The sequence below is a fragment of the Bombina bombina genome, chromosome 12, assembly GCF_027579735.1.
Source record: "Bombina bombina isolate aBomBom1 chromosome 12, aBomBom1.pri, whole genome shotgun sequence".
Taxonomy (NCBI): Eukaryota; Metazoa; Chordata; class Amphibia; order Anura; family Bombinatoridae; genus Bombina; species Bombina bombina.
The window spans coordinates 59,730,393-59,750,279 of NC_069510.1; the positions used below are offsets into that span (position 1 = coordinate 59,730,393).

Sequence of the window (19,887 nt, forward strand, 5' to 3'; positions counted from 1 at the left end):
ATGCCGTCCTCTGCAGATTCGTAGCCAATAGACTGCTAGCAGGGGGTGTCAATCAACCTGATCGTATTTGATCGGGTTGATTTCTGTCCGTCGCCTCAGAGCAGGCGGACAGGCTATGGAGCAGCGGTCTTTAGAAACACGGGGCATCAAGCTCAGTACGGAGCTTGATAAATTGACCCCCATGAGAACGAAGACATATTGATAATAGAAGTAAATTATAAAGTTGTTTAAAATTGCATTCTCTATCTGAATCACATAAGAAAATGTTTGGGTTTCGTATCCCTTTAAATGAATCTAGTGCCTGGCTAACTACTAAAGGGAAATGTATGTCAGATACGCTTGATTTAGGATACCTCCAATCATTTAGAAACAGAGTAGATAATTTGACATCTAACAGATTTTTATGCTAATTTATCTTTTAGAGTGTTAATTATATAATATACAAGATATAGAGAAAAAAGCACATATAGGGGTCAATTTATTATAGTGCGAGCGGACATGATACAATGTGGCGTATCATGTCCTCTGCACATCGATAAATGCCGACAGTATACGCTGTTGGCATTTTTCATTGCACCAGCAGTTCTTGTGAACTGCTGATGCAATGCCGCCCCCTGCAGATTCGTGGCCAATCGGCCGCTAACAGGGGATGTCAATCAACCCGATCGTATTCGATCAAGTTGATTTCTGTCTGCCGCCTCAGGCGGACAGGTTATGGAGCAGCGGTCCGTACGGAGCTTGATAAATTGACCCCATAAAGTTAAGACACAGGTTAGAGAATATCTCAAACAGAAATAACAAAGATTTCACATTGTCAGGCTTTACAATGGTGTTCATTTTACCAGTTGCTGATTTTTCTGTAAAAATTGATGTTGCATGAATGCCACCTAGTGGTAACAAATATAAGATATTTGTTAAAAAAGAAGTGCATTGGATTTATAGGGGCCGATTTATCAATTTCTGTCCAACATGATACTCTGTAGCTTATCATGTCCGACAGACATTGCTGAATGCCAACAGCATTGTACAAGCAGTTCCTGTGAACTGCTTGTGCAATGACGCCCCCTGCAGATTTGCGGCCAATCTGCCGCTAGCTGGGGGTGTCAATCAGCCCGATCGTATAGGATCGTGCGGATTGAAGACCACAGCTTTAGGGGCAGCGGACCAGTTATGGAGCAGTGGTCTTCATAACTGCTGTTTCTGGCAAGCCTGAAGGCTTGTGCGGAAACAGGGGCATCGAACTGCATTCGGAGCTTGATAATTCGGCCCCATAGACTATAATCCAGTAGAGATGTGCATTTGTTTTGTCAGAAATACACATTGTGATGAAAATCGGATTTTTGTTTTCATTTAACAAAACTAAAATACAAATAAATGCACCAAAGAAAATGTAAAAATACTGACGAAAATTGTCAGTATTCATTTGTCTCCTTTAATTTTTTTTAAGGATTTAAAAGTGTTTAAAAGGACATTAAACACTTTGAGATGGTAATATAAAATGATAAATCTTATATTAAAAAACAACTTTGCATTATACGTTCATTTTTTATTTTGTCCCTTTTTCCTGTAATTTAATTCTGAAATTGTGAGCATTTTAGTTCCTGTTAGAAATGGAAGTGCAGAACACTGTTATATTCCACACAGCCATTGGCTGCACACTCTAGTGACCTATTTATAACTGTCCCTAATTGGTCACAGCAGAGAAGGTAACCTACGTTACAACATGGCAGCTCCCATTGTTATTAGACTAAAAGTTTACACTTATTTTGATTATAGTAAAACAGCTAATGAAACTTTAAAAATACATCTACATTTTATTCTCAGACTAATCTATTCTTTGAATAAATCACTCTATCTAGCATTTATTTAGTGTTTAATGTCTCTTTAACGCGCTATGGAGAACGTGCAAACCTGATTCTTTTCTTCCCAGAGCTAACAGAAGGCTTAACACACTCAGCTCCCAGGACCTGTACTAAAGTTAGGGTCCTGGGAACCGAGAGCGTTAAGCCTGCTGTTAGCGAGACTGGGGCTCTGGCAAGAAGAGGATCGGGTTACACTTTTTACCTGTAGCGTTGAAACATTAACATTTGTTTTAACGAAAACTAATGTAATTTTTTAACTAAAATTAAGTATTTGTTTAGTTTTAAATTAATCGAATACCGAATACCAAATTAATCGAATACCGAATTTCCCTGAATATTCAGTAACATTTTTTTTGTCTGAAACGAAAATTTCTTTGCTGCACATCTCTATAATCCAGGTCACCTTAAGGGGACATGAAACCCAAAAGTTTTCTTTCATGATTCATACAGAGCATACGTTTTTAAATAACTTTCCAATTTATTTCTATTATCAATTTTGCTTCATTCTCTTGGTGTGATTTGTTGAAGGAGCAACAATGCACTATTGGGAGCTAGCTGAACATATTGGTAATGGGATATATTGCTGTGAGATTATTTAAGGGGAGTAATTGTGTATAGTGATTAATCATCAGCAGGGTACGTGAAACGCGTAAAACCTTTTTTTTCCATCTGCATGTATTTTTTAATGTGATTAAAATAAAGTGCTATTGTTTAAAAAGCTTTAAAAATTGGCATGTCAATGGTACTAACAAAATTGTGAGCACATTTACAAAATGTTTTAAAAGTTTTTAAAGAGACCATTTGTAGCAGCCGGTTTATCTTGGCTATATGCTGTTAGCAGAGTACTAGTTAATCAATGTTACTTTAGCCTTTAGTGCAACACACATCAGATTAAATAAACCAAAATTAGAATCCTGAGACAGGGTTAGCAAAGCTTATTATCATGTCTGCACAATAGTATGTTCAATTCTAATTTGTTCCTCAGTCAAATCCATTTATATTACCTGGGATGGATACTGTCATTACTGGGCTTTTGCAGGCAATGTGTGTGCTGTGTCTTTTGTATTAAGATGTGTTGTGCCTTTAGGAGGGTTCAGGAGATCTGTTTACCTGTCAACATTTGTGGTTAGGTGTAAGGGACTCAGGAGGTTGAGGGTGGAGTCGCTGTTTTGTGGGCAGGCCGTTTATGGAGGGTTGGAGTCACAGGTGAATTATGGGTGTAATTGGTCAGTTGATGGTCATGTCTAGCCAGTTATGGGTGTGCCTGGGTAGTCTATTGGCCGGCTATGGGAAATTCTAAGGTAAAGACTTCCTTCCATTGAAGTCTCATATACTTTCAGTTGCTATTAGAGCTATGTTCTCTCTACAGCTCCCTGAGCCAGTGTTTAACCAGAAAAACATGCATTTTGTAAAACTCACAAATTTTTGATAGAAGTGAAAACAATTTACACAGTAAGGAGATTCCATCATGACTAGGTTAGATACAGGACTAATACATTTTGGACAAATGAAAATAGGTTCTGAGGTTTTGAAAGAGCTACGGAAATGAGCAGTCAAGAAAGGCTAAATGCTTCTTTTCAGCTTTATGTGCACTTTAGTGGAGAATGTGAGTTGACATAAAAAAAAAAACATTTTATTGGCACATAGTGAGTACTTGAAGACACATGAACTAAACACAGGATTGCCATTCTTCCTTACTTGATATCATCCTCATTGGCGAAGATAATGATCCCACGAGCATTGGGCGTCTCAAGCAATCTGCGAATCACCTTATCAAACTCACCCGGGCGGGGCTCACGTGGAATCTTGATAGACTGGGCAATGCAAACACCTCCTGAGAAAAGGGTCAAACTTATTACATGTTTTACAAAAAGGGCCAAGTCTGAAAACTGGAATGAAAAATTGAACAATAAGATAAGATAGAAGACAGTTAGTATCTTTGTGCAGAAGTTCAACTCCTACTGTACAACTGAAGTACTATAAAGTTGTAAAGTTGGGGGAAATTTAGTGAATACTGTGGAATAGGTTGAGCCCATATATTGGTTGCAAAATTAATAACATAGGCCTACCAAAATATTGTTATCCATTATTATTAGGACATGTAAAGTATAAACCTATATATATATATATATATATATATATACACACACACACAGTATATATGTAGAGTATATATATATATATATATATATACACACACACACACAGTATATATGTAGAGTATATATATATATATATATATATATACACACACACACAGTATATATGTAGAGTATATATATATATATATATATATACACACACACACACAGTATATATGTAGAGTATATATATATATATATATATATATACACACACACACACACAGTATATATGTAGAGTATATATATATATATATATACACACACACACAGTATATATGTACAGTATATATATATATATATATATATATACACACACACACACTTTTGCGGCAATAATTTAAGTACTTCTACCACTATATAGAAATAATGAATTTGCTGAAATTTAATATTTAAAGACTACCAGTCTTTTTTTTTTAATGTACTTTAAGTGATTGATTTAGTGCTGTTTTTCAAAGTTTCTGTGTTAAACTGGGATTTAGCTGAACACATCTGGTGAGCCTATGACAAAAGATGTATATGTGCAGCCACCAATTATCATATAGCTTCATTGCTGTTCGTGAACCTTTTTAGGTATGCCCTTCAACAAAGCTTACCAAGAAAAAGAAAAAAAATTGATAAAATGTATTGGAAAATTGTATGCTATACATGAATAGGGAACGTTTATTTTTTACTTTACTGCCCCTTTAACATTCTTCTTTAAAAATTGATGTAGTTTCAGTCAACTAAAAAAAAGATATCACCATCACTGCCTTAGGTATATATAATAAAATTCACATATGAAAAAAACAAAATGTATGCTTACCTGATAAATTAATTGCTTTCATGATGGCGAGAATCCATGAGAAATCACATGTGACGTTAAACTACAGTCCACTAGGAGGAGGTAAAAAAAACTAATTTTCAGGGGTTTGGAAATTGCTCCCTCTTGCCCCAATCCTCTAGGGGCCCGTGCTCTGGCAATTTCTGAGCAGAGTAAGCACTATTGGGAGCTCTGCAGGACTATTAGGAAGCGGAAAACACTTTAAAATGATACAATTAAGTAAAGTTGTGTAAAGAAGACCTGATGGCTGTCTTACAAATCTGGTCTATGGAGGCTTTATTACAAAAAGCAACTGCGCTAGTGGAATGAGCAGTGATGTGTTCAGTCTGAGGGGTCAATATATTAAAGTGTGGATGGACATGATACGATCTAGCGTATCATGTCCGCCGCACATCGATAAATGCCGACAGTATATGCTGTCGGCATTTATCATTGCACCAGCAGTTTTTTTGAACTGCTGGTGCAATGCCACCTCCTGCAGATTCACGCCAATCGGCCGCTAGCAGGGGGTGTCAATCAACTCGATCGTATTTGATCGGGTTGATTTCTGTCCACCACCTCAGAGCAAACGGACAGGTTATGGAGCAGTGGTCTTTAGACAACGGCTTCATAACTTCTGTTTCCAGCAAGCCATGCAGGGCATAAAGCTCTGTACGCAGCTTGATAAATTGACCCCTGAGTCTTCCCCACAACTAGATCTGCTTTATGAATTAAAACTTTAAGCCAAGCAGCTAAAATAACTGCTGTGGCCTTTTGGCCCTTGAGAAGACCAGAGAAATGAATAAAAAAGAAAGAAGAAATTCTAAATAATTCACAACATCCAAATTGTGAAGACTTTCTTTAGCATTTTTGGAATCTGGCCAGAAAGAACGAGACACAATTTCCTGGTTAATTGTATCAGTAGATACAACTTTTGGAAGGAAAGAATAAAATGACCGAAGCACGTCTTTATCTTGATGAAAAGTCAAGAAACTAGGCTCGCGAGAAAGAGCAGACAGCAATGAAACCCTTCTGGCAGAGGAAATAGCTAACAGGAAAATAACCTTCCAGAATAATAGCTGAAGGACGAATCCATCACCAGAACTGCTTGTGTAATGTTAAATTCAGCGATGTCGGGCGGACATGATCCGCTACAGCGGAACATGTCCGTCTGCCTCTTAATAAATCGGCCCCATAGAGGCCTATTTATCATATGTCTGTCGGACCTGATCCGACAGTGCGGATCAGGTCCGACAGACATCGCTGAATGCGGAGAGCAATACGCTCTCCGTATTCAGCATTGCACCAGCAGCTCTTGTGAGCTGCTGGTGCAACGCCGCCCCCTGCAGACTCGAGGCCAATCAGCCCGGGGGGTGTCAATCAACCCGATCGAACTCGATCAGGTTGAATTCTGGCGATTCCTGTCCGCCTAATCAGAGCAGTCGGACAGGGTTATGGAGCAGCGGTCTTTAGACCGCTGCTTCATAACTGGTGTTTCTGGTGAGCCTACAGGCTCGCCAGAAACATGGGTCCTCAAGCTCCGTACAAAGCTTGATAGATAGGCCCTATAGTGTCTGTAGACACTACCTTAGGAAGAAAGGATTAACTTGTTTGTAGTACAGGTTTAACAAGATAGAGATGAAAGCTCAAACATTTTTTCTAGTCAAATAAATGGCTGAGAGTTAAAGAACCTTTCAGGATAAAAGCAGACAGTCTAACCCGTGCATAGGATCAAATGGAGGGCTTGAAGAACACTCAGAACCAGATTATGAATCACCAGCTAAATTCTTATCAAAGCCTTAACAAAGGTTTTAATATCAGGAATTTTGGCAATTGAACTGATAAGGTCAAATTCTATCAGCTAACCCAGGCAGCAGGTAACACTCAGGAACACCAGATGCAGATACTCACATTTAGCTGAAGCACCCTTGTGTACTTGTGGTAGCAGGCTAATATCTCAGGGTGTATCAGCTAACCCAGGGAGCAGGTAACACTCAGGAACACCAGATGCAGTACCCAGATGGAGCACTGAATGTAGTTCGCCCCAAAAAGCGATAGGGATAAAAGTAAGGTGCTAACACTTGGCTTATGTAAAACACAAGGTTTATTAAAACTCCCATAAAAACAAAAGCTTCAAGTGATAGGAGGGCATAGACATTTATAGCCGAGAATTGCGTTGCATTAGGGGGGCTACATGTTTTAATAAACCTTGTGTTTTACATAAGCCAAGTGTTAGCACCTTACTTTTATCCCTATCGCTCTTTGGGGCGAACTGTATTCAGTACTCCATCTGGGTACTGCATCTGGTGTTCCTGAGTGATACCTGCTGCCTGGGTAAGCTCATACACCCTGAGATATTAGCCTGCTACCACAAGCACACAAGGGTGCTTCAGCTAAATGTGAGTATCCATTTGGCTTTCTATTCAGTGTGGGATTTGTTACATCTCTGATCTACACATGGGGCGCCCCTTTGTCTTTTGTATCCATGTCTAGAGCCTGATCGAGAGTGATCAGCAAGAAGGAGAGCAGCCCTGTATCTGGAAATTATGGACTAACCGTTTTGTGAGATAAGAATATCTCTGACCTGTCCTCTCATATGTTGGACTTGTACTGAAGTTGTGATATTTTTTTTTTTATTTTTTTTTTAATAAAGCTTTATTAGGTTATTAAAAAAAAACGATACATAAATAGCGTAAGTACAGAGACATTAGTATTATACAGGGAATGTACATTGTCATTATATAGTTTCAAGTTCGGCTTGACAGTGCATAGTCCTACTGTCCATTAATTCCCTTTAAGGTATTAGAAGTTTAGCTCTATAGTGACTCTTGCTCTAAGTAAATAACCATAAAACCATCAAACATAAACAACGATAGGTGTTATAGCGTACACCTCGGTAGAACTAAGATATTAACATATATTGAAACCATCAGTATATAGCAGTTATAGTTAAGAATAGGAGGAGAAGAAAAAAGAAAGACAGATTAGAAGGCAAGTTCTAAGGGCAAGTAAAGGGGAACATAAGAGGAAAAGAAAAAAAAAAGGGGGGGGGAGGGGAGGGGACAAGTTGACCAGATGTGCATAATGCTTGTATGATAGGGTAATGTTGGGGGTAAAGCGCACCGACTACTCCCTTGTAAGGGGCCTTCAATATTCCGTCATGTATCCATAAATCTCTAACTTATCGTCTCTTAGGTATCGGTATCTCTCTAGGGATAAATACCTATCTACCAGATTCTCCCAGTCTGAAATCAGAGGGACATTGACAGATTTCCAATTTTTAGGGATGAGGGACTTTGCAGCATTAAGCATGAGAAAAAGTAGGTATTTTTTAGGCTTTTCCACTAATTTGGGTAGGCCGTGGAAGAGCAAAAGGGTAGGATTCCTAATTAGAGTAGTATTGAGTTTAGAGTCCATAATATTCAATATGGATTGCCAAAATGGCCTTATTAAATCGCAGGTCCACCAGATATGAAGGACCGTGCCGGGCTCCCCACATCCTCTCCAGCACCTGCCATCTGTTTTCTTATAATTTTTTTTAATTCTGACAGGCGTTATATACCAGCGTGACAGAAACTTGTAGTTGGTTTCCAAAATCTTAGCTGATATGGATGCTTTGTTGTGGTTATTGAAAATTGTCTGCCATTCTGCCTCTGTGAGGTTCTGGTCTAATTCATGATGCCACTGTCTTATAAATAAAGGTGTGTGAGTCTCCTTGTGGGATGTCAAAAGTTTATACATTATTGAGATTAGATGTTTCGGGGGACGAGGTAGTAAACATAGTGTTTCCAGTAGTGTAAGCTGCCTGGTTATATTCTCTACTTTTGCGTGTGTTAATAGATAATGTTGCAGCTGTGCATGAAAGTACCAAGTGATATTTGCGTCTGAGTTGTTTAGTTCCTCAAGAGTCTTGAGTTTTTTGTTAGTCAGGAGCCTGTAGAACATAGTTTGGTCTATTTGTGCTTTATTCAAGTACGTCTGATGAGTATTAGTGAATGGAATGTCAGGGTTGTGAGTTAATGGCATTAATGGAGAAGGACTAGTAGAGATATATGGGTGATCGACAAGTGTTTTGTCCCATTGTTGAAAAAAGTCCCTTAGGAGAGGGTATTGGCTAATTGTGTTAGGCCTATTTTTATTTGAGATCCACCCCAAAGAACCTATGTTATGTGCTCCCAAAATTGATTTACCCACCTGGACCCACGTTTTGTCCTGTGGGTTGGTGCTGAACTCTACCTGGTGTTGGAGGGTGATGGCTTTTTTGTACATTAGAAGGTTTGGGATGCCCAATCCTCCTTTTTCTTTGGGTAGGTAGAGAGTCTTTTTTGCAATTCGGGGTCGTGTTCCCCCCCATATATATTCCTCTAAAAGTCCCTGAAGCTTTAGTAGATACTGAGCCGGTAGTGGGATAGGGAGAGTTTGTAAGTAATATAGAATACGGGGGAGGGCATTCATTTTTACGGCTCCAATCCTACCGAGACAGGAGATTCTCTTATTTTTCCAGGAAGAAAGATCTCCCGAGATTGATGCTAGTAGATGTATATAATTTGCTTCGTAAAGGTTATGTATTTTTGGAGTTAGATATATCCCTAAATATTTAAGTGTGCTAGTTTTAATGCGTAGTTTACAAATGTCTGGGATTTGGCATAAAACCGTCTGTGGCAGGTTTATGTTCAATATTTCAGATTTCGTTTGATTTAAGTGGAAATTGGATACCCTACCATACTCCTCAAACTCCCTAAGGATTTCGGGGAGCGAGATCAAGGGGTCTGTTACTGAGAGAAGGATGTCATCTGCGTATAGCGATAACTTATGTTCATGAGTGCCTATTTTAATCCCCGTAATTTTTTGGTTGTCGCGTATTTTTTGTGCAAGTGTTTCAATCGTGAGGACGAACAACAGTGGAGACAGGGGGCACCCCTGTCGAGTACCGTTTGTTATCTTAAAGGGATCAGATAATAAATTGTTTATCTTAACATGTGCTGTAGGTTCTGTGTAGAGGGAGAAGACTCTGTGTATAAAGGCGTGGCCAAAATTCATTTTTGACAGGGCAGTTCTAAGGAAATCCCAATTGACCCTGTCAAAAGCCTTCTCGGCATCGGTAGAAACAAGTATGGATGGGATGTTGTTTTGTTGTGCATAATTTACTAGTAAGGTAGCTTTTATGGTATTGTACCTAGCCTCGCGCCCTGGGACAAATCCCACTTGGTCAGGGGATATTAATTGTGGCAAATAATTATTCAATCGCGTAGCGAGTATTTTTGCAAAGATCTTAAGATCCACGTTAAGGAGGGATATTGGCCTGAAATTCTCCGGGCGATCAGGTGTTTTGCCCGGTTTAGGGATAGTGGTAACGTGCGCCAGGAGCATGGAGGGGGAAAATCCCTGGATGTCTCCTATGGAGTTGAACAGAGATGCCAGGCACGGCGACAATATGTCTTTAAAGAGTTTATAATATTTAACACTGAAACCGTCGGGCCCCGGGCTCTTACCCGATGGGAGGCTATCTATGGTTTTAATTACTTCTTCCACTGAAATGTCTATTTCCAAGCCCTCTCTCTCTGTGTCAGATAATTTAGGGAGTGTCAGAGAATCTAAGTATTGGTCAATAGCGGTTTGGTTTGCTTTTTTTGCATCCTCCTAAGGGGATGTATCTTTTTCGTGTAAATTGTAAAGAGATTGATAATATGATCTCAATACCTCCGCTATAGATGGGCTGTCTGTGCATGTCTGATTGTGTTGATTTAGCATAGTGTGGATATGTGATTTTAATTGCTTCCGCTTTAAAGCTCTCGCAAGCAATCTACCTGGCTTATCCCCTGATTCAAAATACTTCTGTTGTAACTTCAGGGCCATTGTCTGATGGTCAGCAGAGTGCATGTCCTGTATTTGCTTCCTAAGCTGTTGAAGTTCTATTTGAGCCTGTGTGTTTGTGGGAGTTTTCTTATGCTTAGTTTCTAATTCCCTTATTTTAGAGAGAAGTGATGTGTACTTTTGTCTGACCTGTTTTAGTTGAAGGGCCTTCTGCTTAATTAACTCTCCCCTGAGTACGCATTTGTGCGCTTCCCAGACTACCTGATTTGACACCTCCCTGTTTTCATTGTGTTGAAAATATTCTGCCAATGTTTTTTCTATTTTAATTTTGATGATCTGGTTGTTGACCAAAAGGTCATCAAACCTCCAGATAAATGGGCCATCTGGTCTTGTGGGTCATTTTAATTTACAAATTACCGGTGCATGGTCAGACCATGTCATCGGGAGAATCTGGGTGCTCGTGACACCTGCCAGTGTGTTCTGGTCAGTAAAAAAATAGTCAATTCTAGAGAAAATGTCATGAGGATGTGAGAAAAAAGTGTAGTCTCGTCTAAGAGGGTGCAAGATGCGCCATGTGTCATGTACCGCCAGCTCCTCCAATCTGCAGTTGCATTGCCTGATAACTTTTTTGGGGATGGAAGTAAGGGCTCTGGATGTATCCAAAACAGGGTCAAGGGGAAGATTAAAATCTCCTCCCAGGATAAGGGCTCCTTTGCGCAATTCTAGAATTTTGTTGGTTAGAGTTGACATAAATTTATTCTGTCGTTGGTTTGGGAAATAAGCATTAGCAAAGTGACCACCCTGTTAAACAGAGTGCCCACCAAAATCAGGTATCGTCCATCAGGATCTCTTTCCATGTTAGTAAGTGCAAAGGGAGATGAGTGTTTAAACATAATGCCCACCCCATTTTTCTTAGTAGGCCCTGAGGCGAAATAAGAGGTCGGGAATTTAGGAGCAGTCCATGTCGGTTCCTTGCCTTTTTTAAAGTGTGTCTCTTGTATGAACAGCACGTCACAATGTGTTCTAAGAGCATCTCTGATCAAATGAGTTCTTTTTTGAGGAATATTTAGACCCTTTGCATTAATGGTCATCAGTGATAAGTCGTGTACTCTATCAGTAGTCATTGTGGGGAGGGAGGGGAGAGAGAGAGGGAAAGAAAAAAAAATTAAGGAGTGGGAGGGAAGGCGGGAAAGGGAGAGTAGTGGCTAGGTAAATGGGTAGAAAAGGGTTGAAGAAAGGGAAGAAAAAGCAAGGAAAAGGATAGAAAGTAGGAACTAAGTTCTAACTAAGTTTTAGTCTCAGAGTGAAGTATCCCTAAAGGGGAAAGAAGCAGATCAGGTTCACTGTATGTAAGTACAGTGTGCAGAAGAGATGATGGTTAGTAAGATCTAATCTAGTAGTGACCAACTAGAGGGTCAGTAGAAAAGAAAGGTAGAAAGGTATGTAAATGTGGGATCAGTATCCCCACACCAGGTGCTGCTAATAAACATAAAATATATTTATGAGGAGAGAATCAGAACTGCCCAATCAAGTCAAAGGTCAGGTTGAACACCCGGGGACATACTACAGAAAAGATTGGGGTTGTTCCGTTGTATTACCCTCCTTGCATTTGTTACATTTAAACTCATTATATAAAATACAACAGTAAAACTAAAACATCAACAGTATCGGTTAACCCAGGAAATTGACATACTTAAGTAAATTTGAAGTGTAACATCCCAAGGCCCCCTGCATATGGAGTAGGCTATCTCATGCGTTAGTGAAAGCTCCAGACAATATAAGTGATTACTAAACTATTTTGCCGAACAGCTCTGCTGTGTAGGCATTGTTACTCCAGGTAGTTAGTGTTAGCTAAGGCCTTAAACCGGCAAGTCAGCCGAGGGGAAGCAGGTGTCTGCAAGTGAAATTCCTCTGTCCTACCCCCTGGCTAAACCTAACTGGTACTGAGCTTCCACCTGAGCAGGTAGGGAGTAAGTGTGCTGTTGCACCTATTGAGGTAAAGCGCTTGCTAATCTGGCCTGAGGTAACTCTTGATATAATTCTGTGCCTGTGTGAATAGCATCCTCAACCTCTGGGTAAAGCTAAATTACATCACCTCTGAGCTAAGGGCCCTCAGCCTGGCTAAAACATTTCCCAGTGTGTGAGCCCCCCTTATAACATCTTAATATAAACAGATTTGTACATAACAAGAAAACTATGATGTTTGGGGGAGGGGGAAAAATGGGGTAAGGCAGCATAACATAAGGGGAAACAGAAACATCACACTTATCTGATTCATCAAAAGTTCACAGAGGTAGTCTTTTGCAGCAATCCAAATTAGTCTCAATAAGCTAGTAATTGTTCGCATAACAATTTATCTGTCAGAATCAGCTTCTCGAGTGTCCTGATTTCTTGGTGGGGTTTCTTCGTCGACAGGTGGTGGGATGTCAATCCCCAAAGTTCTGCTGAAGTCTCTCAAATCCATTTGTGATCTGTATACAGCTTGTTTGCCATTGCGTGAGGCAATTATGCTTACTGGGAAACCCCATTTGTACTGAATACTGTGAGCTTGAAGTTGACTGGTGATAAAACGGAGATCCCTCCTCTTTTGGAGTGTGATCTGGCTCAGGTCTGAAAAAACTTGTATGGGGATACCCGCATGGGTAAGGTCTTTAATGGCCCTTGCTTTTTGTGAGACCTTGTCTTTATAACTTAGAAATTTAATAATAATGTCCCTTGGCGGGGCCTTTGGGGAGGGTCTCGGACGGAGGGCTCGGTGTGCTCTCTCTAGTGGGATGTCTGTCGAGCTTGGTGTGCCCTTTATGGTGCGAAATAAATCTTGTAAATAGGCCTCTAAAGCAGTGTTGTTGACCGTTTCAGGGACACCTCTAATTCGCAAGTTGTTCCTTCTTCCTCTGTTGTCCAGGTCCTCTACCCTGGACAACAGAAACTGTATGTCCTCCCCTTGTTCAAAGGTGCGTTGAGAATTGGAAGTAACTTGAGTCTGCAGTTTCTCCTGTTGCCTTTCAAGTGTTTGTACTTGCTGACTTATCTGGTGAAAATCCTTTTTCAGGTCCCCAAATAGAGATCTCATTTCTGTCAAAACAGCATTTATATCCGCTTTGGAGGAGATTACATTAAGGTCATTTCTGGTAAGAGGTTCTTGAGTCATTATTTCTGAATCAGGGCCAACTAGGTCAGGTGCTGGATCAGGGGTAACAGTTTCAGAGCCTCTTATATCAGTCCCTGTATTAACCATTTTTATATAATTACAAAGGTTACCGCTTTTTGGGCCTTTATCCCCTTTAGTATTTTTCCGATTGGACATGTTTGGGAAGGAAATGTCTCTCCTGTTTGTGGCTGCCTGCAGAGCCTAGGGGTATTTATTTGTTGAAGGGCAAATTCTAAGCAGTTTGCGTATAGTCTATTTTCAATAGGACTTTCATGGCTCCGGTATTACAAGTTTGCCCTGGTAGGCCAAAAAGTGAGCGGTACAGCCTATACCGTAAAGATTTGTAATGCATTCTAAAGTCAGTAGTTATGAGTTTTACACTACAACGCTGTAGCATAAAACTCATAACTAAAGTGCTAAAAAGTACACTAACATCCACAAACTACCTATTAACCCCTAAACCGAGGCCCTCCTGCATCGCAAACACTAAAATTAAATTATTAACCCCTAATCTGCCACTCCGGACATCGCTGTCACTATAATAAACATATTAACCCCTAAACCGCCGCACTCCCGCCTCGCAAAGATTAGTTAAATATTATTAACCCCCAATCTGCTGTCCCTAACATCGCCGCCACCTACCTACATTTATTAACCCCTAATCTGCCACCCCCAACGTCGCTGCCACTATATTAAATTTATTAACCCCTAAATCTAAGTCTAACCCTAACACCCCCTAACTTAAATATAATTAAAAACAGAATTTATGTTTACCTGATAAATTTCTTTCTCCAACGGTGTGTCCGGTCCACGGCGTCATCCTTACTTGTGGGATATTCTCTTCCCCAACAGGAAATGGCAAAGAGCCCAGCAAAGCTGGTCACATGATCCCTCCTAGGCTCCGCCTACCCCAGTCATTCGACCGACGTTAAGGAGGAATATTTGCATAGGAGAAACCATATGGTACCGTGGTGACTGTAGTTAAAGAAAATAAATTATCAGACCTGATTAAAAAACCAGGGCGGGCCGTGGACCGGACACACCGTTGGAGAAAGAAATTTATCAGGTAAACATAAATTCTGTTTTCTCCAACATAGGTGTGTCCGGTCCACGGCGTCATCCTTACTTGTGGGAACCAATACCAAAGCTTTAGGACACGGATGAAGGGAGGGAGCAAATCAGGTCACCTAAATGGAAGGCACCACGGCTTGCAAAACCTTTCTCCCAAAAATAGCCTCAGAAGAAGCAAAAGTATCAAACTTGTAAAATTTGGTAAAAGTGTGCAGTGAAGACCAAGTCGCTGCCCTACATATCTGATGAACAGAAGCCTCGTTCTTGAAGGCCCATGTGGAAGCCACAGCCCTAGTGGAATGAGCTGTGATTCTTTCGGGAGGCTGCCGTCCGGCAGTCTCGTAAGCCAATCTGATGATGCTTTTAATCCAAAAAGAGAGAGAGGTAGAAGTTGCTTTTTGACCTCTCCTTTTACCTGAATAAACAACAAACAAGGAAGATGTTTGTCTAAAATCCTTTGTAGCATCTAAATAGAATTTTAGAGCGCGAACAACATCCAAATTGTGCAACAAACGTTCCTTCTTTGAAACTGGTTTTGGACACAGAGAAGGTACGATAATCTCCTGGTTAATGTTTTTGTTAGAAACAACTTTTGGAAGAAAACCAGGTTTAGTACGTAAAACCACCTTATCTGCATGGAACACCAGATAAGGAGGAGAACACTGCAGAGCAGATAATTCTGAGACTCTTCTAGCAGAAGAAATCGCAACTAAAAACAAAACTTTCCAAGATAATAACTTAATATCAACGGAATGTAAGGGTTCAAACGGAACCCCCTGAAGAACTGAAAGAACTAAATTGAGACTCCAAGGAGGAGTCAAAGGTTTGTAAACAGGCTTGATTCTAACCAGAGCCTGAACAAAGGCTTGAACATCTGGCACAGCTGCCAGCTTTTTGTGAAGTAATACCGACAAGGCAGAAATCTGTCCCTTCAGGGAACTAGCAGATAATCCTTTTTCCAATCCTTCTTGAAGGAAGGATAGAATCCTAGGAATCTTAACCTTGTCCCAAGGGAATCCTTTAGATTCACACCAACAGATATATTTTTTCCAAATTTTGTGGTAAATCTTTCTAGTTACAGGCTTTCTGGCCTGAACAAGAGTATCGATAACAGAATCTGAGAATCCTCGCTTCGATAAAATCAAGCGTTCAATCTCCAAGCAGTCAGCTGGAGTGAAACCAGATTCGGATGTTCGAACGGACCCTGAACAAGAAGGTCTCGTCTCAAAGGTAGCTTCCAAGGTGGAGCCGATGACATATTCACCAGATCTGCATACCAAGTCCTGCGTGGCCACGCAGGAGCTATCAAGATCACCGACGCCCTCTCCTGATTGATCCTGGCTACCAGCCTGGGGATGAGAGGAAATGGCGGGAACACGTAAGCTAGTTTGAAGGTCCAAGGTGCTACTAGTGCATCCACTAGAGCCGCCTTGGGATCCCTGGATCTGGCCCCGTAGCAAGGAACTTTGAAGTTCTGACGAGAGGCCATCAGATCCATGTCTGGAATGCCCCACAGGTGAGTGACTTGGGCAAAGATTTCCGGATGGAGTTCCCACTCCCCCGGATGCAATGTCTGACGACTCAGAAAATCCGCTTCCCAATTTTCCACTCCTGGGATGTGGATAGCAGACAGGTGGCAGGAGTGAGACTCCGCCCATGGAATGATTTTGGTCACTTCTTCCATCGCTAGGGAACTCCTTGTTCCCCCCTGATGGTTGATGTACGCAACAGTTGTCATGTTGTCTGATTGAAACCGTATGAACTTTGTCCTCGCTAGCCGAGGCCAGGCCTTGAGAGCATTGAATATCGCTCTCAGTTCCAGAATATTTATCGGCAGAAGAGATTCTTCCCGAGACCAAAGACCCTGAGCTTTCAGGGATCCCCAGACCGCGCCCCAGCCCATCAGACTGGCGTCGGTCGTGACAATGACCCACTCTGGTCTGCGGAACGTCATCCCTTGAGACAGATTGTCCAGGGACAGCCACCAACGGAGTGAGTCTCTGGTCCTCTGATTTACTTGTATCTTCGGAGACAAGTCTGTATAGTCCCCATTCCACTGACTGAGCATGCACAGTTGTAATGGTCTTAGATGAATGCGCGCAAAAGGAACTATGTCCATCGCCGCTACCATCAACCCGATCACTTCCATGCACTGAGCTATGGAAGGAAGAGGAACGGAATGAAGTATCCGACAAGAGTCTAGAAGTTTTGTTTTTCTGGCCTCTGTTAGAAAGATCCTCATTTCTAAAGAGTCTATAATTGTTCCCAAGAAGGGAACCCTTGTTGACGGGGATAGAGAACTCTTTTCCACGTTCACTTTCCAGCCGTGAGATCTGAGAAAGGCCAGGACAATGTCCGTGTGAGCCTTTGCTTGAGGAAGGGACGACGCTTGAATCAGAATGTCGTCCAGGTAAGGTACTACTGCAATGCCCCTTGGTCTTAGCACCGCTAGAAGGGAGCCTAGTACCTTTGTGAAAATCCTTGGAGCAGTGGCTAATCCGAAAGGAAGCGCCACGAACTGGTAATGTTTGTCCAGGAATGCAAACCTTAGGAACCGATGATGTTCCTTGTGGATAGGAATATGTAGATACGCATCCTTTAAATCCACCGTGGTCATGAATTGACCCTCCTGGATGGAAGGAAGAATAGTTCGAATGGTTTCCATCTTGAAAGATGGAACCTTGAGAAACTTGTTTAAGATCTTGAGATCTAAGATTGGTCTGAACGTTCCCTCTTTTTTGGGAACTATGAACAGATTGGAGTAGAACCCCATCCCTTGTTCTCTTAGTGGAACAGGATGAATCACTCCCATTTTTAACAGGTCTTCTACACAATGTAAGAACGCCTGTCTTTTTATGTGGTCTGAAGACAACTGAGACCTGTGGAACCTCCCCCTTGGGGGAAGTCCCTTGAATTCCAGAAGATAACCCTGGGAGACTATTTCTAGCGCCCAAGGATCCAGAACATCTCTTGCCCAAGCCTGAGCGAAGAGAGAGAGTCTGCCCCCCACCAGATCCGGTCCCGGATCGGGGGCCAATATTTCATGCTGTCTTGGTAGCAGTGGCAGGCTTCTTGGCCCGCTTTCCCTTGTTCCAGCCTTGCATTGGTCTCCAAGCTGGCTTGGCTTGAGAAGTATTACCCTCTTGCTTAGAGGACGTAGCACTTTGGGCTGGTCCGTTTTTACGAAAGGGACGAAAATTGGGTCTATTTTTCGCCTTGAAAGGCCGATCCTGAGGAAGGGCGTGGCCCTTACCCCCAGTGATATCCGAGATAATCTCTTTCAAGTCAGGGCCAAACAGCGTTTTCCCCTTGAAAGGAATGTTTAGTAGCTTGTTCTTGGAAGACGCGTCAGCCGACCAAGATTTCAACCAAAGCGCTCTGCGCGCCACAATAGCAAACCCAGAATTCTTAGCCGCTAACCTAGCCAATTGCAAAGTGGCGTCTAGGGTGAAAGAATTAGCCAATTTGAGAGCATTGATTCTGTCCATAATCTCCTCATAAGGAGGAGAATCACTATCGAGCGCCTTTATCAGTTCATCAAACCAGAAACATGCGGCTGTAGTGACAGGGACAATGCATGAAATTGGTTGTAGAAGGTAACCCTGCTGAACAAACATCTTTTTAAGCAAACCTTCTAATTTTTTATCCATAGGATCTTTGAAAGCACAACTATCCTCTATGGGTATAGTGGTGCGTTTGTTTAAAGTAGAAACCGCTCCCTCGACCTTGGGGACTGTCTGCCATAAGTCCTTTCTGGGGTCGACCATAGGAAACAATTTTTTAAATATGGGGGGAGGGACGAAAGGAATACCGGGCCTTTCCCATTCTTTATTAACAATGTCCGCCACCCGCTTGGGTATAGGAAAAGCTTCTGGGAGCTCCGGCACCTCTAGGAACTTGTCCATTTTACATAGTTTCTCTGGGATGACCAACTTTTCACAATCATCCAGAGTGGATAATACCTCCTTAAGCAGAATGCGGAGATGTTCCAACTTAAATTTAAATGCAATTACATCAGGTTCAGCCTGTTGAGAAATGTTCCCTGAATCAGTAATTTCTCCCTCAGACAAAACCTCCCTGGCCCCCTCAGATTGGGTTAGGGGCCCTTCAGAGATATTAATATCAGCGTCGTCATGCTCTTCAGTAACTAAAACAGAGCAGCCACGCTTACGCTGACAAGGGTTCATTTTGGCTAAAATGTTTTTGACAGAATTATCCATTACAGCCGTTAATTGTTGCATAGTAAGCAGTATTGGCGCGCTAGATGTACTAGGGGCCTCCTGAGTGGGCAAGACTCGTGTAGACGAAGGAGGGAATGATGCAGTACCATGCTTACTCCCCTCACTTGAGGAATCATCTTGGGCATCATTGTCATTATCACATAAATCACATTTATTTAAATGAACAGGAATTCTGGCTTCCCCACATTCAGAACACAGTCTATCTGGTAGTTCAGACATGTTAAACAGGCATAAACTTGATAATAAAGTACAAAAAACGTTTTAAAATAAAACCGTTACTGTCACTTTAAATTTTAAACTGAACACACTTTATTACTGCAATTGCGAAAAAACATGAAGGAATTGTACAAAATTCACCAAATTTTCACCACAGTGTCTTAAAGCCTTAAAAGTATTGCACACCAAATTTGGAAGCTTTAACCCTTAAAATAACGGAACCGGAGCCGTTTTAACACTTTAACCCCTTTACAGTCCCTGGTATCTGCTTTGCTGAGACCCAACCAAGCCCAAAGGGGAATACGATACCAAATGACGCCTTCAGAAAGTCTTTTCTAAGTATCAGAGCTCCTCTCACATGCGACTGCATGCCATGCCTCTCAAAAACAAGTGCGCCACACCGGCGCGAAAATGAGACTCTGCTTATGCTTTGGGAAAAGCCCCAGAGAAATAAGGTGTCTAATACAGTGCCTGCCGATATTATAATATCAATAAACCCAGATAAAATGATTCCTCAAAGCTAAATATGTTTTAAAACTGAATCGATTTAGTTAAACACTAAAAAACTCTAAGCCATCTCCGTGGAGAT

At 41.4% G+C, this 19,887-nt stretch overlaps 1 protein-coding gene across 1 annotated transcript in view; it reads right to left on the reverse strand.

The window, feature by feature from the left end:
* Nucleotides 1-19,887, reverse strand: part of LOC128643247 (metabotropic glutamate receptor 6-like) — a 228,276-nt gene that overhangs the window by 108,860 nt on the left and 99,529 nt on the right. The window contains exon 3 of the mRNA XM_053696236.1: nt 3,561-3,696. Within this exon, the coding sequence (XP_053552211.1) occupies nt 3,561-3,696 (136 nt within the window). The remainder of the gene's footprint in view (nt 1-3,560; nt 3,697-19,887) is intronic.